This window comes from Papilio xuthus, unplaced genomic scaffold (assembly GCF_000836235.2).
Source record: "Papilio xuthus unplaced genomic scaffold, Pxut_1.1 DF828142.1, whole genome shotgun sequence".
NCBI lineage: Eukaryota > Metazoa > Arthropoda > Insecta > Lepidoptera > Papilionidae > Papilio > Papilio xuthus.
Window position 1 is genome coordinate 6,510,942 of NW_013530507.1, and position 20,465 is coordinate 6,531,406.

General features: G+C 34.1%; 1 protein-coding gene across 1 annotated transcript; it reads right to left on the minus strand.

The window, feature by feature from the left end:
• Positions 1-899: 899 nt before the first annotated feature.
• On the minus strand, positions 900-20,188 carry LOC106114262 (fatty acid synthase-like). Its single transcript, XM_013307388.1, has 37 exons — positions 19,983-20,188; positions 19,630-19,816; positions 18,710-18,839; positions 15,512-15,715; positions 14,558-14,674; positions 14,315-14,487; positions 14,088-14,227; positions 13,420-13,623; positions 13,127-13,313; positions 12,883-13,054; positions 12,633-12,802; positions 12,072-12,223; positions 11,007-11,190; positions 10,061-10,209; positions 9,607-9,788; positions 9,279-9,398; positions 8,984-9,093; positions 8,720-8,910; positions 7,927-8,087; positions 6,768-7,016; positions 6,430-6,553; positions 5,877-6,026; positions 5,702-5,805; positions 5,467-5,614; positions 5,179-5,350; positions 4,830-4,945; positions 4,454-4,618; positions 3,939-4,114; positions 3,698-3,850; positions 3,355-3,600; positions 3,146-3,281; positions 2,897-3,059; positions 2,546-2,627; positions 2,150-2,291; positions 1,870-2,046; positions 1,651-1,753; positions 900-1,567 (listed from the first exon to the last, which is right to left on the minus strand). The coding sequence occupies exons 1-37, from the start codon at positions 20,115-20,117 to the stop codon at positions 1,008-1,010; spliced, it is 6,234 nt and encodes a 2,077-aa protein (XP_013162842.1). The 5' UTR covers positions 20,118-20,188; the 3' UTR covers positions 900-1,007.
• Positions 20,189-20,465: the final 277 nt, after the last annotated feature.

The window sequence follows — 20,465 nt, forward strand, 5'->3', positions numbered from 1 at the left end:
AGTTTGAGAATCTCTGTTAAAGAAATTATACTACAAAGGAGTTTGTGATATTTAATTTTACGTCGACGTCAATAACCTTTTAACCTGAATTAAACGAGTTAAAGGTCCAATGCATTATTTTGAGGAATTCATTTCATATTTTTGTTTTATCCCTATTGATTTTGAAACTTAATGAATTTTGTGTATTGAACAAAATTTATCTAGCCTCAGTAGGCTGTCAAGCAAGGGCCCAATTTCATTGGACAATAACTCAGTCGTTATATAGCAGAGTCGAGCTTACGGACTTAAATGAACGGTCTAATTAACGGTCCAAGGGTCAACAGCTGACTTGTTATGACACCTCACTCGACAAAATCGGTCCAGTTGTTTAGGCTACAGGCCGGCACAACAGAATTTAAAGACAAACTTACATATTTGCTAAAACAATGCACTTTGTCAGTCGAGTAAAAAAGAAGTTAAAAATTCAATTCTTTTATCAAAAAGAAAGACGCATCAATAACGTGTCAATCCCCCAAGTCAACCACTTTCGGCTTTTCCTATTATAACTGGGCCGCCGCTAGTTATATACATACACTGATCAGACAAAACGCGTGATTAATTTCTTCCATGTAACGCATTCCGTTGTGTGATCATAGTATTGCGCCGGTCGAACGGGTCATTCGTGAGGTAGTAGTGTAGCTAATGCTGCTGCAAACTGTTGTATGTTACGATGTTACTGTCATTTGTATAACAATAACATTAACATTACCCACTTCGGAGCAGGCTACCTCATAGTTTGCATATTTTGCTATAGTTGAATAATAGTACATAGTTATTAGTATAACTATTAACCTATTAAGCATAAATAAAACCTCTGATTCAACAATAATAATTTATTTTAATTACTTTCATATGTCCAAAACCACAATTTTTAAATAAACAATATTAAAAATTAAATAAGAAATATTAACCAAATACAATGAAAATGTTATGCACCGCACTGACACATACTTAGCATGTATAGAAAATCATTCATAAAACAAATACGTCTGACATGAGTTTGTCTTATTAAATTCATCCAACAGTTTTGTTTCAAGGGAGTCATTTATAATAGTTGGTACTCTAACATCGTACGGGGCCGAGGCATGGTCCCCGTCAATATTATAAACTTTGACGGGTCTCTCCGAGTACTTTCCCAAATTATAATCGTCAGGTAGATTAACGAATTCGGCAGAAGCAGTTGACTTTATAAGAATCAGTTCAGAATTTAATTTAAGATTCGGTTGATATTCCCTCGCTAATACAAATCTATCATATGTCGTTTCTAACAAAGATCTCATATAATCATGTGAATACGGAACTAGTTTTTTAACACGTCGAATGAATATGTCAATCTTCTTGTCCCAGCTGTCAATAGTCTCCAATTCCTTCATAAACTCTTCACTATTTAATCCAGTCGTCAGATGAAACATACGAGCGGCGACTACATTTTGCAGATTGGCATTCGATAAATCACCGGCATAAGTCTTCATCAGATGCTTCAGGGCATCAGGGCTGCTGTCCAAGCAGTAGACGATACCGCGCTCACCTGCATCATTCAATATTTAATAAAATATTGCCACAAAGTTTTATTACAAAATCTTAGCAGGAAATAATAATGTAACACAATACCTTGTTGCTCTATTAAAGCTGCCAATTCCAGGGCCACGTTCACACCAAAAGAATATCCCAACAAATAAAACTTCTTATTAAAGTGTAGTTTCCTTGACAGTATCTGAAAAATACACATTTATTATTTTATTCCCTTATTAAAAAGTTTTAAGTACAAACAAATAGAAATAAAATAGAAATGTTTATGTTGATAACATTTAATGTTATAGCAATGATAACCTTGTATATATTCAACGCCATTTCTTGAATACTGGAACTGTTTAAATCTGTGTCCAATTTCATAGTGGCGGCTCTTATCTTCAACGGCTCGCAGAGATCCTCGAATATTCTGTGATGACCTTCGAAGCCAGGTATAAGTATCAGATGCGTCACACTTGGATCTATTTCAAATTTGTCCTGTTATCAAAAATATCAACATTGAATCATGTGCTTTGTATAACTTTTTCTTCTCTCTTCACGTATAACCTTATACGACTATTTGCCAATTTTGATACCATACCTCGAAATATTGATAGGCTTTGGTGGACATCCTAACTAGAGGATGACCCGTGATTTCATTGACGTCAGACTCAATATAAGAATAAAATACACGGAATCCATTGCTTTGTTCCGACATAGAATCTCCATTGCCGTTAGTGAAACTGAAATATAAAGCGCCATTGTTACTTTTAAATCAGAAATATTATAAGAAATTAGCGAATAATGTACATGTTTTGAAGATGAAGTTAGTCATTCTCAATTCAAGATTAAAGTAAAAATATAACGAAGTCTCAGAGAGATTTTTTTATGTCAAGGAGTAACTTTAGCTTTTACAGTTCCAAGATCAAATTTGAAACCTAGTTAATCATTATCGAAAGGTGTGATATTCACAAACACCACACGAGTAATATCATACCTGAACTCAGAAATATCCTTCCCTTTTTCTCTTCTTTCATTTTCGTTAACTGTTTTAAATGCAACGACCGTGGTGTTGGGATCTGTAAAAAGTATTAAAAAATATATTATAGATTAATATTATTACAATTGTCTCATGTTAAACACACATGCATGCATATTGTACATCTCATAAAAGTAAAATTGTCGATACAAGTACTTAAGTTATTAATAATAGTAACATAGTTATGGAATAGAAAATAAAGTTTACGATTATTGAAAGTGGAATTAGTGGAATTATTGTCTTAAGTCTTTTCTGATAAAATTGATGAAATTTTAATAAAACCATATTTAAAGAAGTATTTGCTTTTACCAATGTCATTTCGTCCAGTTGCCAGAGAACATGTATCGCTGCAAGGCTCTAGTACAGCCTTAATGTAATGGTAATTAATATACAAACTTCTTTCCAATGTATTGAGCACCTCAGGTATTGTTTCAGCTAAAATATCGTTGTTCGAGTCAAAGTATTTAGACAACTGTAAATGAAGAGATAATTTGTGTATAAGCAAGAGTAATTCAATGTACGAGTATGCACCATAAATTGGTAAAACGATTTATCTACCTCATTTGACATTTCAGTTACAAAAGTCAATCCCGGAAGACCAACAGCTTGACGCTCCTTACATATTTTTTCAGCTTCTAAATAAATTTTTGTATCATAAATATTCCGGGACAATTCACTCACGATAACGAAGTATCTAAAACAATTTTCATTTCATTATTTTTACAATCAAATTACTTTAACCCGAATAGAATAATTTTATGGCATACCTTAAATTCTTGCAAAGAGATCGTGTAGCAAAGTCCAAGCTTGCAATAGTTGACAGGAGAATTTTTTTTCTTGCCAAAAGTATTTGCTCTTCTGATAAATCATCAGAATGTTTTTCATTTTTGCCAACAACAAAGAATACGCCATCGAGTGAACCGCCAGCTTCCTTTACAGCCTTAGTACATTCCTGATCATTTATTACATTTTTAAAAACTATATTTACTGATGTATGAGATTTTTTGAAATATCTGTAAGGAGTTGATACATTTACTAACTTTTTCCCAAGACTTCGTCCGCGGAAAGTTTAAAGTTCGAAACAAATAATGCATAGATGGATAAACTCACCTTATTTTGTACAATAAGTAAGCAGTTGCAGATCCATTCCAAATAATTGTAATGTTTCTGGCACCGCGACAAATTAAAAGTTCTATTAATTCCAAACTAAGAACATCTTCTGCGCAAACAATTAGATATGTTGCTGTCGAAGAGCAAGTGATTCTGAAATCATCAAATCATTTTGTTTCTCATAAAATTTTAGCACAGATCCCAGTGAATGAAATAAATGTTCCTCTGTACATATGCTTACCGAGGAATTATGTTGTTTTTAGGAAGCGTGTCCATTTTTATTAAAACTCTTCCTATGTTATTCTTTGATGAGAGCATTTTAAGTGCCCTTGGCACTTTTTCAATGTCATACGTTATTGAAGGTAATGGCTTCACAACCCCATTGGCAATACCTTTGGCGAGCACGAATTTAATTGCCTACAATGAAATTGAAAAAAAAATTATGTAAATCCGTTGCTATTTTTTTCAGATATGCCGGCTGATAGTGATGTCTGGAGGAGTAGCACATACTGGACCGACTCTCCGTAGAGATAAGGGCAGTTAGTCCTTACCATTCCCTACCGCGCATTATTCTCGTCAACTAAGTCCATGCACAACGCTTACATTACATCGTCTGATCACTTTCATTTGTCGTTTTACAGCATACGGGGATTGCTCGCATGCTGTATGCGACAAATAAAACTCCAAGTTAGATGAACTAATCAATTTGCGGCCTTACCGACGTTTTTTACTATTATTTAAATGGATGTCGAATACCTGTTTCTCCGCCTTAATGTTTCTCTCAAATAAACTGGATAAATTGACAAATGTATAATTCCTGCTTTGCCACATATAGCTCATCCCAAAAGATTTGTTTAATTCCACGTCATGATGATTGACATCCAAAAACGTTCCTAAAGAACCAACGCATTTCATTGCTACCTGCAGTTAAAGTAACCAAAGTTATAAGATGCAAATTGAAGGCTAATAATAACTCACTGGGGTTATTGCAGTGAAAAACTGTTTCTTTAATCCTTTATTGACCTTAAAAGATACACACTTTATTTTCAACACATATTTCATCTAACGTATCAAAACGATAGGCTCTACGGCTGAAATATCCACTAAGAGATAGCTAAAAACAAGAACTCGCCTCACGTAATCTGCCAGATGCGCAACTTACAACTACTTTGCACAGCCGATTGTCAGTTTGTATCACGATACGATCATATAAAATTTCATCATTCACCTCACATATTATATCGTTTTCTGAAAAATAAATAATATTAATCTGTTATGTATAAATAAATATGCTTAATGTTAATAACGTAATAATAACATAATCATCACATCTAATAAAACTACTAATTCCAGTAGCGAACAGTAAACATTGAATTACTCAGCTTCAATCGTATTCGTATGTAATCGTATTGTATCGTATTTACTGGGATATTTCAATTTCCAATAGATTGTATAGTCAATATATATAAATTTCTCCATACCTTTAAGATTTGGGTATAGCTTGAGCAAGGCTTCTTTCTTACGCAAAGTGCTGACAGTTGTATAGACGACGTAGCCCAGCGACAAGCAAACAGAAATGAGGGCCAGGCCCAACGTCCCCGCCCCGCCGATGACCAACACTCGATCTCCACTTATCAACTTTGCTTTACTGAGCTGAACAGAAACGCCAAACGTAATATGAATGAGTGAACATCTATTCTTGCCCAGCGGGAGTCACATTAAAAGTATTCTTGTAAAAGACGCTCATAAGGAACAAAATAGATACTGACTATATAGAAAGCATGCACATAGGCCAAGGGCACGGTGGCAGCCTCCTGCAAGCTCCAGTGGCACGGTACAGGCCACACCAGCTCGGGGTCTGGAACCACGACGCTCGACAGCGCTCCCTTCGCCAACAACCCCATCACCTGCTCGCCGCTGACAAACAGAAAATACAAAAAATATAATATAAATTAATATTAATATATAAGAATAAAATTGAAGTGTCTATATGTAACATCTTACTTGACATCTTTCCCGCTGAAGTCCATACCCAAATCCAAACTGACATAATTATTTCCGAAAATAGATTGTTGGCAATCTCTTTGTGATACTCCGGCGTAATAGACCTATATGTATATTAAAAATATCACTTGCGATAACTTATTTTTTAATTACGCTATAAAATCCAAGAACTTACCTTTATAGTCTTATTGGGAAGGGATTTCGGAGTAGCAATTTGCTCAAGACTGACACTCTCAAAATCATTCGGCGTTTTCAATGTTACTTTAAATTCTTCAGCTCTGTTGCTTGCAGAAACATGCGTGTAGTTACAATCTCCGCAACGATCCTGATCAAAGGAAACGCTTTATTTGGTTTTATTTTCATCGTAAATTTTTAAGGCAATTAATATTTACTGTTTAATATTAACAATATTCACTTATCACTTATTCGTTTAATAAATTTATTTATTTGCACATTTATGCCTTTTTCAGGCGTGTTACATATTCTTCTTAATAATTTCATAAATATTCTTAATAATATAACAAATTTACTAAATTAATGTGTGGTGGTGTATGTACTGTGGTTATTGACAGAAATATGGCCTATTTATTTTATATATGTAGGAACTCTTCCAATGCGTAGTCATCTTTCTTAATTAGAAACGTTTTTAACTTTATTTTAAATTATTACTTATATCACAATATTGCTCTAATAGTTGTTTTCTAATACTAATATTTCTTTTAACTTACCGATACAATATTATCTCCTATAGCGAGGGACCAGTTTTTTTCAGTTAATAAAATACTAGACACTTTCGTGCGAGTTACAGTTCTGTCAGAAAATAGCATATTTTTAATAGTCACACCACCGCATCTGAAAATAGCCACCAGATAAGCCACTTGTGGAAATTAATATATAATCTGGAACTCAGAACCAATGCTTTATATAGTGCACAATAACTGATATAAAGCCAAAATTTTTTACTATAAATATATGTTATAAAATAAAGTTGATATTTATGGACTCAGTTTTCCAGTACCTCCTCCTAAACATATTTTCTTACGGTTTTCTAATCAAGTTTACTAACCTTACTGTATCATAAACGTCAAAAATTGTAGCTTCATGCTGAACTTTTTCCTTTAAGTCACCCGAAACGTGTTCATTGACATCGATGACTAACTCTTGAATCATTTTAGGTGTAGATATTCCATTGTGGTTTCGTTTCATAATGTTAAGTTGCATTAGTGCATCGATGTATGACATCCATTCTCCAGTCCATTCGACTGTAGCTTTGCTAATAGTTGAGTTTGCAGAGCGAATAGCTTTGAATTCCTTACTGCAATTTAAACAAATATGTTTAATATTTAAAATTTATGAAATATAATATATAAATAACTGTCGCCTGCGACTCCGTCCCCGCGGAATGAAAAAAAACTAAAGTAAAAGTAGCCTATGTGTTCTTCCAGACTATTTTCTAAATGTATGCCATATTTCATCGAGATCCGTAAAGCTGTTCCGGAGATACCTTCAAAGAATCGTTTGAAGTTATCTCCAGGAGGTATGCATTCATCTAAACATTCGCAATTAGTAAGATTATAGTAAGAAGTAAGATTTTAAATGGACGGCAAAAGAAAGAGGACTAGCACTGGCCGCCGTAAAACACATTATTCAGAGAAAATGTGGAATTAATCCCAATTTAGTCATCTCCCTGTCCTTGTGCCACTTACATGGGGTAGGTATATTAATATTCCCAAAATACTCACAATTAATGGCAATCTATTGTGGGGTCGTGATATTGCTAGGACTAGATGACGGTTGATGGTATTTAGTAATACTTTAACAGCGGTAGATGCCAGCAACAATAACATTCGTTGCACGAATTGACCGGCTCGCCCGGTGCAAAGCCACTACCACATAATAGGCAGGAGGCAAGTTTTTTTTTAGAACAGAAGGGGGCAAACGAGCAGCGGGAACACCGAAGTGTTCAACGATGCCCATAGACATCAGCAATACCAGAGGCACCGCAGATGCGTTGCCGGCCTTTTAGATAGTGATAAGTGGAAGCAATTACGCGTTTCGCCTGATGAGTGTGTTCCGGATGCCTAATTTTAGCCTCCTTTCCATTCCCATCCTTTTCTAATAAGGAAAGGATGTGAAGGGTCGGAAATACGTTTGACGGTGGAAGGGATACATAGGGACATTACAAGTCATTTTTATACCTCCCATAATTTTCTAAGAAAACTTACTTAAATGTATATCCTCTAAGATACAACAGGCGGTATATTTCATCAGATGTCAATAAAATATCATCTTCAGAGTTTTCCTTCACTGGCTCTAAGTTGCATTTTTCTGATTTAAAGTCGTCCGTTATGTGTCCAGTTGCAACAACTATTTCATCATTTGTTATCTAAATAATATAATAATAGGCATTAAATATTGCTATCATATTTTATATTTTTGCTCGCGTTGGCATAAGATATACATAAAAATTAGGGACGAAAGAATTATAGATCGTCAAAATTTTTTTAACAAAATATAGCAGCTTATCTATATCTTATCTTTTACGGTTTATTCAAAATGACCATTTTTTTCGTTTGACAAATCAATTGATAAGTCACGATTTTTAATTAATAAAAAAGTAAACAAATGTTTTTACTGATTGTACTCCTATGACACTCCGGAAATAGGTGTTATTTACATTTTAAAATCGGTTCAGTTGTGACAGGCACTAGACCGTCACGAAGAAACTTACATACATACAGACCCACATATATATGTACATACGCGCGAAAACATTACCTTCCTCCATCAAGTGAGTGAAAACCTGTCTGTATTTTTTTTAATTCAGTAATAATCTCGAATTAAATTTTAGATTTTGGTTTACAGATTACTACAGAATTATGTTTATTATTAGCTAGAGATCGAAGGTAGTGTACAATATCCTTTTTTGCGATATCATTCTAACAAATAGTTTAGATCTCATGAGAATCACTCTGTGCTACCAAAAAATACAACTGCCTCTAATTTAACGATGCTTACTTCAAATCTGTGATTGCCTTTGTTAATAGAAACTTTTATCTTAACAAATTTGTTTTCTCCAAATGATACTTCGCGGTTAAAGTACACATTGTCGAACTTAACCGACAATTGGTTATGATCGACATTTCTTGCCATAGCTAAAGTTTTCCAAGTCAGAACCAAAAGTAGAGCTTCTGGAATTACATTGACACCTAGAATTAAAAAAAATGTTAGAGTTTGAAAAGAAGATTTATCCAAATTATTTAATTTATAAACTTGAATTACCATTTCTAGTGTAACGATTTATAGATTTTTTATCATCGTCATAAAGCGTTATCAAATAGTTACAAATTTGAGTTTGTTTTCGAATTTTCTTTAGTACCTTAATTGTTGGCCTGAAATTAAATAGTGCACATTTAAAGTAGTTCCAAATAAAGATGGAGAGTTGTTATGACGCATAATGAATTAATACTGATGAACATATAATATCTAGTATATATATAAATATATGTCAAGATCTATTCTAAGAACTGTCCAAGATATAATAAATATAGAAAAAAGAGGTGAAGTATGTTCGTACCAATTTTCGCTGTGCTCCCAGCCTACAAGATTTGACAGCAGCGGAGTGTCAGTGGCGACTGGATACTCGATTTTAGGATACAACATGTGTAATTGCGGATTCAGACCACTTTGATATAACCTGAAATTGAAATAGCTTTTAAAACAACGAAGTGCAATGTGTCCGTACTTTTTCGTTTCATAAATCTTTTAAATATTTGGCAATATACTGAAATCTGTCTCTGAAAGCTCACAATCATATGTGAATAGAAGAATGTTTAACGTGGGTTGACCAAAAAGAAGATTGTGTGAAGACAGGTTAGGTTTAATTGAAAAATTTACTTTCATACCGTCCGATAGCATCGAGCAGAAATTTAGTTGGGTTTTCATGTCCACGTCTCGTTAAGGGAACATGTTCGCACGACTCATGAGATCGCTTCACTATCGCCTGCAGCAGTCCGTGTGGGGCTATTTCAATAACCACAGCTTCGTTCGGTATCAACTTACTTGTTTCTTCAAAGTATACTGGACTCTGTGGAGTAGAGGTTGCAAGATTCATATTTCTTCTTAATAATGCAAGACAGATTTTTTTTATTATAGTATCACTCAGATCATATATGGCACATTATATTGTTGATTACAATTGATCTTATTAAAATAACTATCCTTTTTCAATCACTTTAACTCCGAAACTCCTTAAAAGATTTAAATAACTAATGGACTTATATGAAAACTGATACTAAAAAACTAAAACTAAGGCTAAATTACTTTCCGAGCAACAGCTACAAATAAATCATAATTTACCAGTAGATTATTAGTGAAGTATTCCGCTGATGACAATGTCGCTATATCTTCATCCCACCTGTTCTGCAAGATCGAGGTAGATAACCATTTAGAGGTTCTTTTCCTTGGATGCTTTATTACCTCTTTTAAAGCCTCAAATAGGAATGGCCCTGGTAAGTGTAAAATGTTTACATATATGATTTAGAAGACAATGGCAAAGAAAACAACGAATTTTGAATCGATTTTAAAGACGAAAACCATTTGTGCTGACCCCACATGATGTATGATCAGTTCTGATAGTGATGCAATTTAATTAATGGTGAAAACAATGTGAAGGTAGAGATAGATTGAACACCATAGCAAAAAAATAATATAAGGAAAATAATACAGATTTCCTATGAAATTTATTAATTTTTTCGTACAAATAAAATTTCCTTAATTTTTAATAAAAAGCACTAAGTTTGCAGATGGTTCGCATATTTTACATTAGAAGACAAGTAGATGTTCGTTGTATCCCTTAAAATGCGATAGCACAATTAAGCTATCTTCGCATTTGTAGGCTAAACTTAAGAACTTTTAGACATTATTAATTAGAATCCCTCGGCGCGAATGACGTGATTTTGTTGCAAAGTCCAGTGTCAAAATAATAAGTGAGTGGGCACAAACGTCGACATTTTAGTAAGGCTACTGTTGGGTCAATACACTACCACATTTTCGGGTTTTCTTCGTAACAGAACCTATATAAAAATGTTGTATGAAACAATTGTAGCTCTTCAAATGTGCTTGATAAAAGCAATAGCATAAACATATCTATATTTTACAAGCAACGAATAAATTCATGTGGTATTTCCGACTCTTTTACTCGAGTTCAGTATCAACCCTTATGTGTAAATAAATGTGTTCAATAACAGGAGAATTTAATATAATGGCAACGGCGGCGCGCGGACACATAGTAATGGATGCTTACCAATAGCAGCAACATATTTAGAATGGTATGCAATGTTGCCACAAGGAACTTCTTTTGCAAAAATGTCGCGACTTTTCAAAGAAGCAACGAAATCTTTCAATGCATCAATAGGTCCCGATATAGTAGATGATCCAGCGCTGTTATGACACGCTATCTCTATGTCGGTAGGACAGATCCTTTTCAACTGGAAGAAACAAACTCAAATGAGTGATATATGAAATATCAAAAAGATAATTTTAACAGAAGTTCAACAACAACGGCTCACATCACGAATACAGTATGCTATAATAGGAACAATTATAGTACTCTTCCCATTCTAATGGTGTAGACTTCTATAATAATATAATAAAGCGAAGTAGTAGTAGTAAACAAACACATCTTAATTATATAGGACATCAGTAATCACAGCATATTTTTTAATAAATATTTTTTTATTGAAAGGTCCTACTCTTACGAAACCCTATAAGCTATATATATTTTGAAGTTATTAAAATTGTATTGGGATTGAATGGAAAACATTGCTCGGCGTGAAATGAAACTATATTACTGCCTATAGCATCAACAGTGGTGGATGCCAGAAAAAAGCACATCTGTTGCGCGAATGGGTAGGCTCGTCGGGTGCAGTACTACGGTCACAGAGATGACAGACGTAAAAATGGAAGTAATAGCGCGTTTTGTCTGATACATGTCCGTGCTGTAGGCCTAAATCTGGTCCCCTTCCCAGCCCATCTCCTCATCCGTCGAATAAAAGTAGGCAACGCATCTGTAATTAATGATTTTGGAAAATTCAGGTGGCAATTTTGCTCGTTTGCCACTGGATGAATGAATGAATGGATGAATTTAAAAAAAAATACCATAGTAATAACAATTGTTAGCCAATGGCATAGCCTTTGTTGTAATTTGTACATACAATATTTTGCAGTTTGACATTTTGATATAGATTTTGAAATAAACCTAATGTAAACAATAAAATAAAAGTGGGTGAAAAGCTTGAGTCCTGTAAACACCAAGTGAATCGCTTTCTCATGCATTCATTTTCATTTGAAAAAGAAAAGGTTGCATTACGTCATTGTATCCCATGCCCACGGCGGCCATTGCTCCACGTATAACTTCAATTTTCTTGGAGGCCAGACCACGACAGTACGCCGACAGGATTGTCTCTTCTAGCGTCAAGCTATCGTCGGCATACGCGCAGCCCAACTCGCCAGTACTATGCCCTAAGAGAATAATAAAAAACGAAAACACAAAGTAGTTCATTTTTCAATCGTTTTTAAGACAACCACTCACTGCCCGAATCTCATTATTCATCTTAACTATCACAAGTGCAATTCGAGTTTAAATAAAAATTATACAATCTTAAAAGTCCGATTGCTTCCAGGATATTGAATTAGTGGCTTATGTCTTCTTTCAGACTATACGTTTCACATCAATGCCAAATTCGACGGGATCCGTTAAACCCTTCCGGAGATACCTTCTAACAAACATCCATCCATCCATCTAAACTTGAGCATTTATAATACATAATAGAAAGTTTAGTAATATTAGCTTATAATAAAGCTAATATAAAATATATAACTATTTTAAAAGTGTTGTACTAAGATTTGACGCAGAGTAACCGTGACTCACCAATGATGCAATCAGGAACAATATCCAACGCTCGTAGAATGTCAGTCAGACCAATTTGTACAGCTGTGATACCAACAAAACAATTCATTATATCGTCGAATATGGTTTGATCTTTCGACGTTAAAATATCGGTGATGTTCACGCCTTTTGGTTCAAGAGCTTTATGACATCTAAAAATTTATAAAAATATTTGAATATTATAATAAAAGTTACACTAAATTACAATCTTGTTAAAAAGCGAACTAGCTACTTTTCTATAGCTGCTGAAAATATTGGTATATTCATGAGATCAGCTCCCATCCTACACCACTGCGATCCCATCCCGCTATACATAAAGCAAACTGGAGGCTTGACTCCTCTGTAGTGTTGAATACTTTTACTTAAAACACATGTTTTCTTATTTTCCCCGTCAAATTTAGAACCTGTAACCAAAATCATAGCATTTATTTTGTCATCGATTACTGTTCTGTGTAAGCTTTAAAAGGAAAACCTACCCAGGATGATGTAGCCTCGTACGGTATGTCCTGATGTAACTATTTTATGAATATTGTGCAGAAGACCAATGTATTCGGCGTCGATGGGCATCGCTGCTAAAATGTCAAGCATGTTACCAACGTTATCCTCGGTTCTACTCGAAACATTTACCAAGTATGGTATATTTGTTATATATTTCTCGACATTCTGAAAAATAATACGAGTAAATTTGAATTAAATTTCACTTAACATCATTTTTTATTTACTGATACTTATCAATACTAGGAATTTTTAAGAATAAAACCTAAGTAACCTTTTCTTTGTAATGCCCTTTTAAAAGGACATGTGCCATCGGGCCAGTATATGAAAAGCTATTCACGGCAGCAAATCTCCTTTTGAAAGGAGTGTTTTCATGTACAACTTCAATTCTTCCATCCCGGACAGCGTCTACGTCATCGTGGGGGTTTTCGTAATGTAAGTTACCGGAAAGTTCCCCATTCCTGTATGCTAAACAAACCTACAAAATCACATAATTATTATTATTTATTTTTATTGATTTATTAAATGTTTACACTCATATAAACTAACACCGATAAGTTATTGGAGCCTGATATGGTAAGAACTACGTTACAGACACCGGCGCCTCGTCTTTACAATATACATAGCTAGCAAATTAGTGTGTTGTGCGTAGTAGTGCAACATGTTGTATTTCTGCTGTTGCTACAAGCATGATGTGCGTGTTTGTGTGTATGTGAGCATGTGTGTTTGCGTGTGTGTGTCTGTATTAAATCTCTTTTACACTTTCAATATGTTACAAAATATATTATAAGCATAAATTATAAACAGAGAGGAAAACAATAGGGAACAATCGACAGAGATGTAAAAAAAATAGATTTCCGAATGTTGTTTATTGCATTCCCATTAGGTATATAAGTGAAATAAAAAGTACAAATGAAAAAGCGTAGAAGTAATAATATATACCTTTGTAAGAGCACATAATCCTGAAGCAGATTCACTGTTCCCCATGTTAGATTTGACGCATCCTATTTTGACTGCCCTCTCTTTGTTGCCGAATATCTCACCGATAGCTTCTAGTTCATTTTTATCGTCTTCTGCATTAGCTATTTCAAAAAGAAACGTATAATTTGTCAATGTATTGTTTTAAGGAATTTCATGTCTTCTTTTTATTTATTAAAATATAAACTTACCGATACCGTTTGCTTCCACATATTCTACTTCTTGAGGAGAAACATCGATTTCAGAATAAAATTTCTTTAAGAATTTGATGATGTCATTTGAATTACTGTGACGTACAATTTGCCTGTTATTTAACGGTGAACTACAATATCCTAATTTTGTGTGATATATTTCTGCATATATTCTGTAAGTATTTAGTTCTTTTAGCTTTTATAATTTTCCCAAAGTTATATGTTTTTTGTTAAAATTGTTACCTCTTTGCGTCCTTAGCTTTCTGTAAGAACAGGAAACCGATGGTTTCAGACCTCACGTATCCATCTGCTCGTTTATCAAAGCATTTAGTTTTACCATCATTGCATAGTAAGCCAGCACTAAAAGAGACATCAACACGATGAATATTAACAATCTTAGATATGCATTAGGGACTTTTCTACGAAATTCAAGTGGTTTCAAATGACAGGTTTCTTCAATACCCAAAGACCTTCTTCCAGTCTTTGAAAAAATACAAACTTATTTATGTTTATAATACAGGTGGGAAATTAGAACTGCACAATTGCTTACGTAATCATGTCAATCGGACATCGCTTCAGTGTTGCGTCAGTAAACTGTTTTCTATTTTAACACCATGTATTTTACAAAAAAACGAACGAAAAACATAGATATTTAAAGGCAACTGAATTCGATTCACATATGGTTGAAGTTAGAATCGATTCATACATATTAATCGAACTAATATTTTCATGCACCTCATCTCGCTATGAAGGATAATGAAAGATAGTCTATTTAAGATTGATTAGGATGACAATTCATTAGATATGTTGAGTAAATTTCATGATCATTGTTTATGAAACACAATGTAATTAATAAAATATTTTCTTTCGAAACTAATACACAGCCAAATATTATATATAACTGTAATAAGATCGAAACTTTATAAAATACCTATTTGTTCGATTAATGTTATGACAAGATCGATATACGATAGTTCGCAGTTATTCGTCGTGCGCGACGACACACTATAACTACCGTCTATTAAGTACATCATTAATCTTCATACACAATTAATTCGATACTTCATAGGCGTCAGTTGTCAAACTAATATAAAATAGATATACTATTATATATTATAATAAAACTGTTTTTTTTTTAATTAGCCAATTTATTAAAGTAATGTAAAGTGCTATGACAAAACTCCACAGTTAACGTACTTGATGAGGTTGAGAGTTACGGTAGAACTGAGACATAGGCTACATCCACCGACCAAAGCCGCCTCGCATTCTCCGGCGACGATGCTGTTGAAGGCGAGGTGGACAACCGCCATGGACCCGACGCATCCGCAGTCGACGTAGTAAGAAGGGCTCTTGCTATCGAACCAATACGATATTCTGTTAGGGTACATCGCTTTACTGGACCTGGTAAGTAAAAGAGTAGAAACGTAAGGACATATTATATTAAATTTAATAAAAGCACATTTTTATCAGGAAAGAGTATAAACAAATAATAATAGTGAATTAATGATCATAAAGATTATTATTTTAAGACATCATTGAAATTGGTCGTTTAAGCAATTTTATTAATATGTGGGACTCTCAAGAAATTTGCCAAGTAGCATCAGAACAAAATCCCTTTTTTCCCTTGTTTTTTGGGACGCATCTGGCGTTCGAGCTTTTAAAACTTTAGCTTTTCTCGTTTACTTGACTGTGTACTATGGCATCGGCCAACACACTTTTGTATCTATTTAGGTCAACGTAACCTATCTCATTGTTCAAAACGCTGAAATGGTAATAATCTTATCAGCTGTGCCTGCGAATTCGTCCACGTGTAACACTGTTTTTGGGTAGCATTTTAATTATTTTGAGTTGACAGCTGTCATACGGCGCGTAATCATAACCTCTGTATTCAAAGTGTAATAATATTACGAAAAGTAGATAATAAGGTGAAAAAGTGTTAGTAAATGATAAAATAAGCAGTTATTTTATGGTGACAATTTTATCTCGCGGAAATAAACAGTGAAAGAACTAAAAATCACAACATTAAATATGTTCAGTGTATATCATAATATATTCACTTATATTTCGTTGTTTTTGGTTTATAGACACTATATTATGTAGTAAACTAAGCCGGAACCAGTGTTTACAATTCGTCAGTATTATAATTGGAGAAAAAAACAATAGTTGATTACAAAAAGGACAAAAAGTTTTTTCAGTCATACCGTCAACAAGGAAAACAATTCCGCGCCTGCCAAAATGTTAATAGCAAATATTCTTTTCGACTTTTTTGTTAATTTATTATTATTAATTTGAATGTAGGGGCTTATAGTGTAACAAGAAAAAAACAAAAAAGGAATAAATAAATAAAAACAGCAAATCATAATAACAAAGGCTGATCTCAATAACTACAATAACTCCTGAATTGTCACTTCTTTATGCAAAGCTAACAGAACAACTTCAACTACAAACAAAAACGTTAACAGAAAATATTACTTCGGCTGTCCTCCAAAAAATTGACGAAAAAATGAAACCGGTTATAGAAGAAAACGAAAAGTTGAAAAAAGAAGTCGAGCAACTAAACCAAAAGCTACAGCACTTAGACACAGCTACGCGAAGAAATAATATCATAATCCACGGACTTCCAGAAAAGAACGAAGAAAAATATGACGAGCTGTCCAACCTCGTTGCGTCTACCTTAACCAACATTGGCGTCTCCCTCAAGGAAGGGGATATTAATAGAATGCACAGACTTGGAAAAGCACAAACGGGGAGTGGAAAGATCAGACCAATTGTAATTGAGACTACTACTTTACAAAAAAAAAAGATTCTTAAAAACAAAAAGAAAATGCCTGCAAAAACTTACATCACACACGACCTGTCAAGAAAAGCACAACAGAAAAAAGAAAAATTGAGAATAAAGAAAACGAGAAAAGGAAGAGATCTGAAACGCCAAGCCCTTAATACACCTTGGGTAGTAACTCTAATACAAATAAAGACACAAAAATAAAGAAAATAGGTGCCTTTCTAACTAAACTAAAAATGTATGTGTGCTATAACATCTTGCTTCATGCCAAATTTGAAGAATCTAGGTAGACTAGAAGTACCCGTTAGGTTTTGGTTTTCTTGCAATTAGTTACGAGTTTAATACGCCTATTAAATTGGTTTTTCTTTTTATAGCGTTGATACAGAAGTTCGATTTTGTTACAGCTTAAAGGTATTATTGACTTGAGTATTTGATATGAATTTCAATTTAATACCTTTACGCCTTTACCAGGAAGGGGGCTACTAAGTTCAAAATTTAAAATGTTTTATTATATGATGGAACTAAAAATACACATTGCTTCGTGTCAAATTTCAAGATTCTAGGTCGACTGGAAGTACCCTTTTACGCGATTAAAATTACAAAAAATATATTTTTTTATATGATGGAACTAAAAATTTACGGTTTTCCTTTATCTGTGCTTTACGATGTTGCTTCGTGCCAAATTTCAAAATTCTAAGTTCACGGGAAGTACCCTATAGGTTTTGATTCCCTTGCGAAGGTCGAAAATTTGCGTAAATTTGCGACAGAAACGGTTGTATCTTTTGATTGGGTTGGCTTATCAATTTTTATTTTTTCATGGCACCTAACGACCGCAGACCTGAACATTTGATATAAATTCCAGCTTGATACCTTCACGCGTTTTTGAGAAAAAGGGTCTTGACAGACGGACGGACGGACAACAAAGTGGTCCTATAAGGGTTCCGTTTTTTTCCTATGAGGTACGGAACCCTAAAAACAATTAAATTTCACAAAACATTCACATAAACCTTACATATTCTAAAACAAATTTTCTCCCCCATTGTTATTTTGCACCCTTTTTATAAACTTTTTATGTCATATTTACTTATATCAAAATTAAACCTAAAAATAAGTTTCAAGCTTCTAACTAAAAAAATGACGTTATTCCCATACAAATTTCCACCCTCACTTTCAACCGCTTTTCAATTCTTTTTCGCGTTAAAAAGTACGTACGTCCTTCCCCAGGCTATAGATATAGACTATCTGTGTACCAAATTTCATTTAAATCGGTACTGTAGTTTTTGCGTGGAAGAAGGACAGACAGACAGACAGACAGAGTGATTTCGCATTTACTATATTAATAAGGATGAGTAAAGCCCACAATTATGCTTGAATATTTCTAACCATATTATTTCTACTTTTTTGTCCTTCGCTCAAACTAGGGGTGACTAGGCTTAAGTCAAGCACGCTGGCAGTGTGAATTGTTTTTACACACATCGTTAAATTTCTTAAAATGTGTTTATTACTTGTATATTACTATTACTGTGCTTATGATGATAAAAATACTCTCTTAATTAATACGCCGGTAAATAAACATTCTAAAGTATAACTATATTATGTTAAGAGCTGCTTACCCACTTATGAAGAAATTATTACTTGTCTTCATATTATTACAATTATCTGTCAATATATCTTTATCACCAAGAGTAGACGATGCAATAAATATGCCCAACTTTTCGTCCTGCATTTGAACAGGATTTATTCCTTAAAAATACATTTAAAATTAATAATTTCAGGGAATCTTCGAAAATTGCTTTATCTGTCAAAATTAAATTTTGCAAAAGTCGAACGTGGAAACATTTCCATGTTCGACTCTTTCACGTTCTCTTTTTGCCATAAACTTCTCTGAATAAAATTGAAGGGACGTGTATATGTCGTTCGTGATAGATGGAAGTGTTCGATGACCTACGGCACAGAGAAGTAATCCTTCACTGCAGTCACCATAAAGCAGCTCAAAGTCACCTAAACGGCAATGGAGAAGGCAATGTTATACCTACTTAACATTCCCTGTGAAACGTCGGTCAGTACGCAACTTTATTGCAAATTATAATTTTTGTCATTTATCAGAGATATGAACGGTGAAACAAAAAAAAATAAAATCGGACCGACTTTTCCACCCACTTATTTGAGAAGTTTGATAGATATCAGACAATTTACAAGAAAGTGACATAAATCGGAGAAATTGCTAAACAGAGATTTCCATCTATTAACAAAAATGGATTAAGGGTAATGAGACCTCCGAATTTATGACGAAATTTAAGGAGGATTTAAAGGAGGATTTTATTGCCGTCCAGTGAAATTAAGGCGTATTTTACTAGAGCAAAAACGTCTAGTTTTCGAAAACTTTTGCGAAGGACCCAAAAAATCTTCACCTAAAAGTAATGTGATTGGAAGATGTGGTTGGAACTAAACACGGCCTTCAGACATTATACACAACAAAAGGTGGAGTATAAGCTAATAATAAGAATTGAAAGTCACATTATAGACAACTCACCCGAATCATAAATAGCGCCATATGCATAGCCCATCAGCTGCCTGCACTGAGCATTCAGGCTCAAAGATTGCTTTTTCGTTACTTTGAAAAATGTTGCATCGAATTTATCTATATCGTCAATCTTTCCTCCATGCTTCGGGTACTCAGGGTCCTGTATATCCGGCTCCACTTCTATCACCATATTTATCTAAAATATTCAAAACTCAGGGTTATATCCTGTATTTAATAATATATAAACCAGTCGATAGCAAAGTAATAGTCGGAATTGAAAAAGGACCATCGAAATTGCTTCACTAGCACGAAAGATCTGAGGCTCCGCATTCAAAACTCTAATACGATTACAACATGTTTACCTTACGATACAAATTGTCCATGAACTCCGTAACATTTTTGGACGCGGGAAACTTTCCCGACATTCCACTGATAACGATTTCTTCCCCAGTCGGAATCCCACGCCCATCACCAGTTCCATCACCGTTGATATGCATTTTACAAAAAGAAATACCGGGACAAGTACACTAATAGTAATACACACCGATTATAATCTGCGGTTTACTTTATAGTTTTATGCCATTATAGTTATTTTTCATGTTATTTAAATTAAAGAACGATTTACATTTAGGTTATTCTGCAAACCCATTCAAATTATTGTTAACATCTTGCACCGCCCGTGTCCATTTTAATTATGTAAGGTGTCAAACGAGTAAGTGGCGACCTTAATTCGCCCAAATTGCGAAAGATCGCTGCCCATAAACATCCGCAATTGCAGATACGTTACTTACCTTTAATCGATGGAGAAATGACCCACAGGAAGGGAATATTTCGCCCTCCCATGC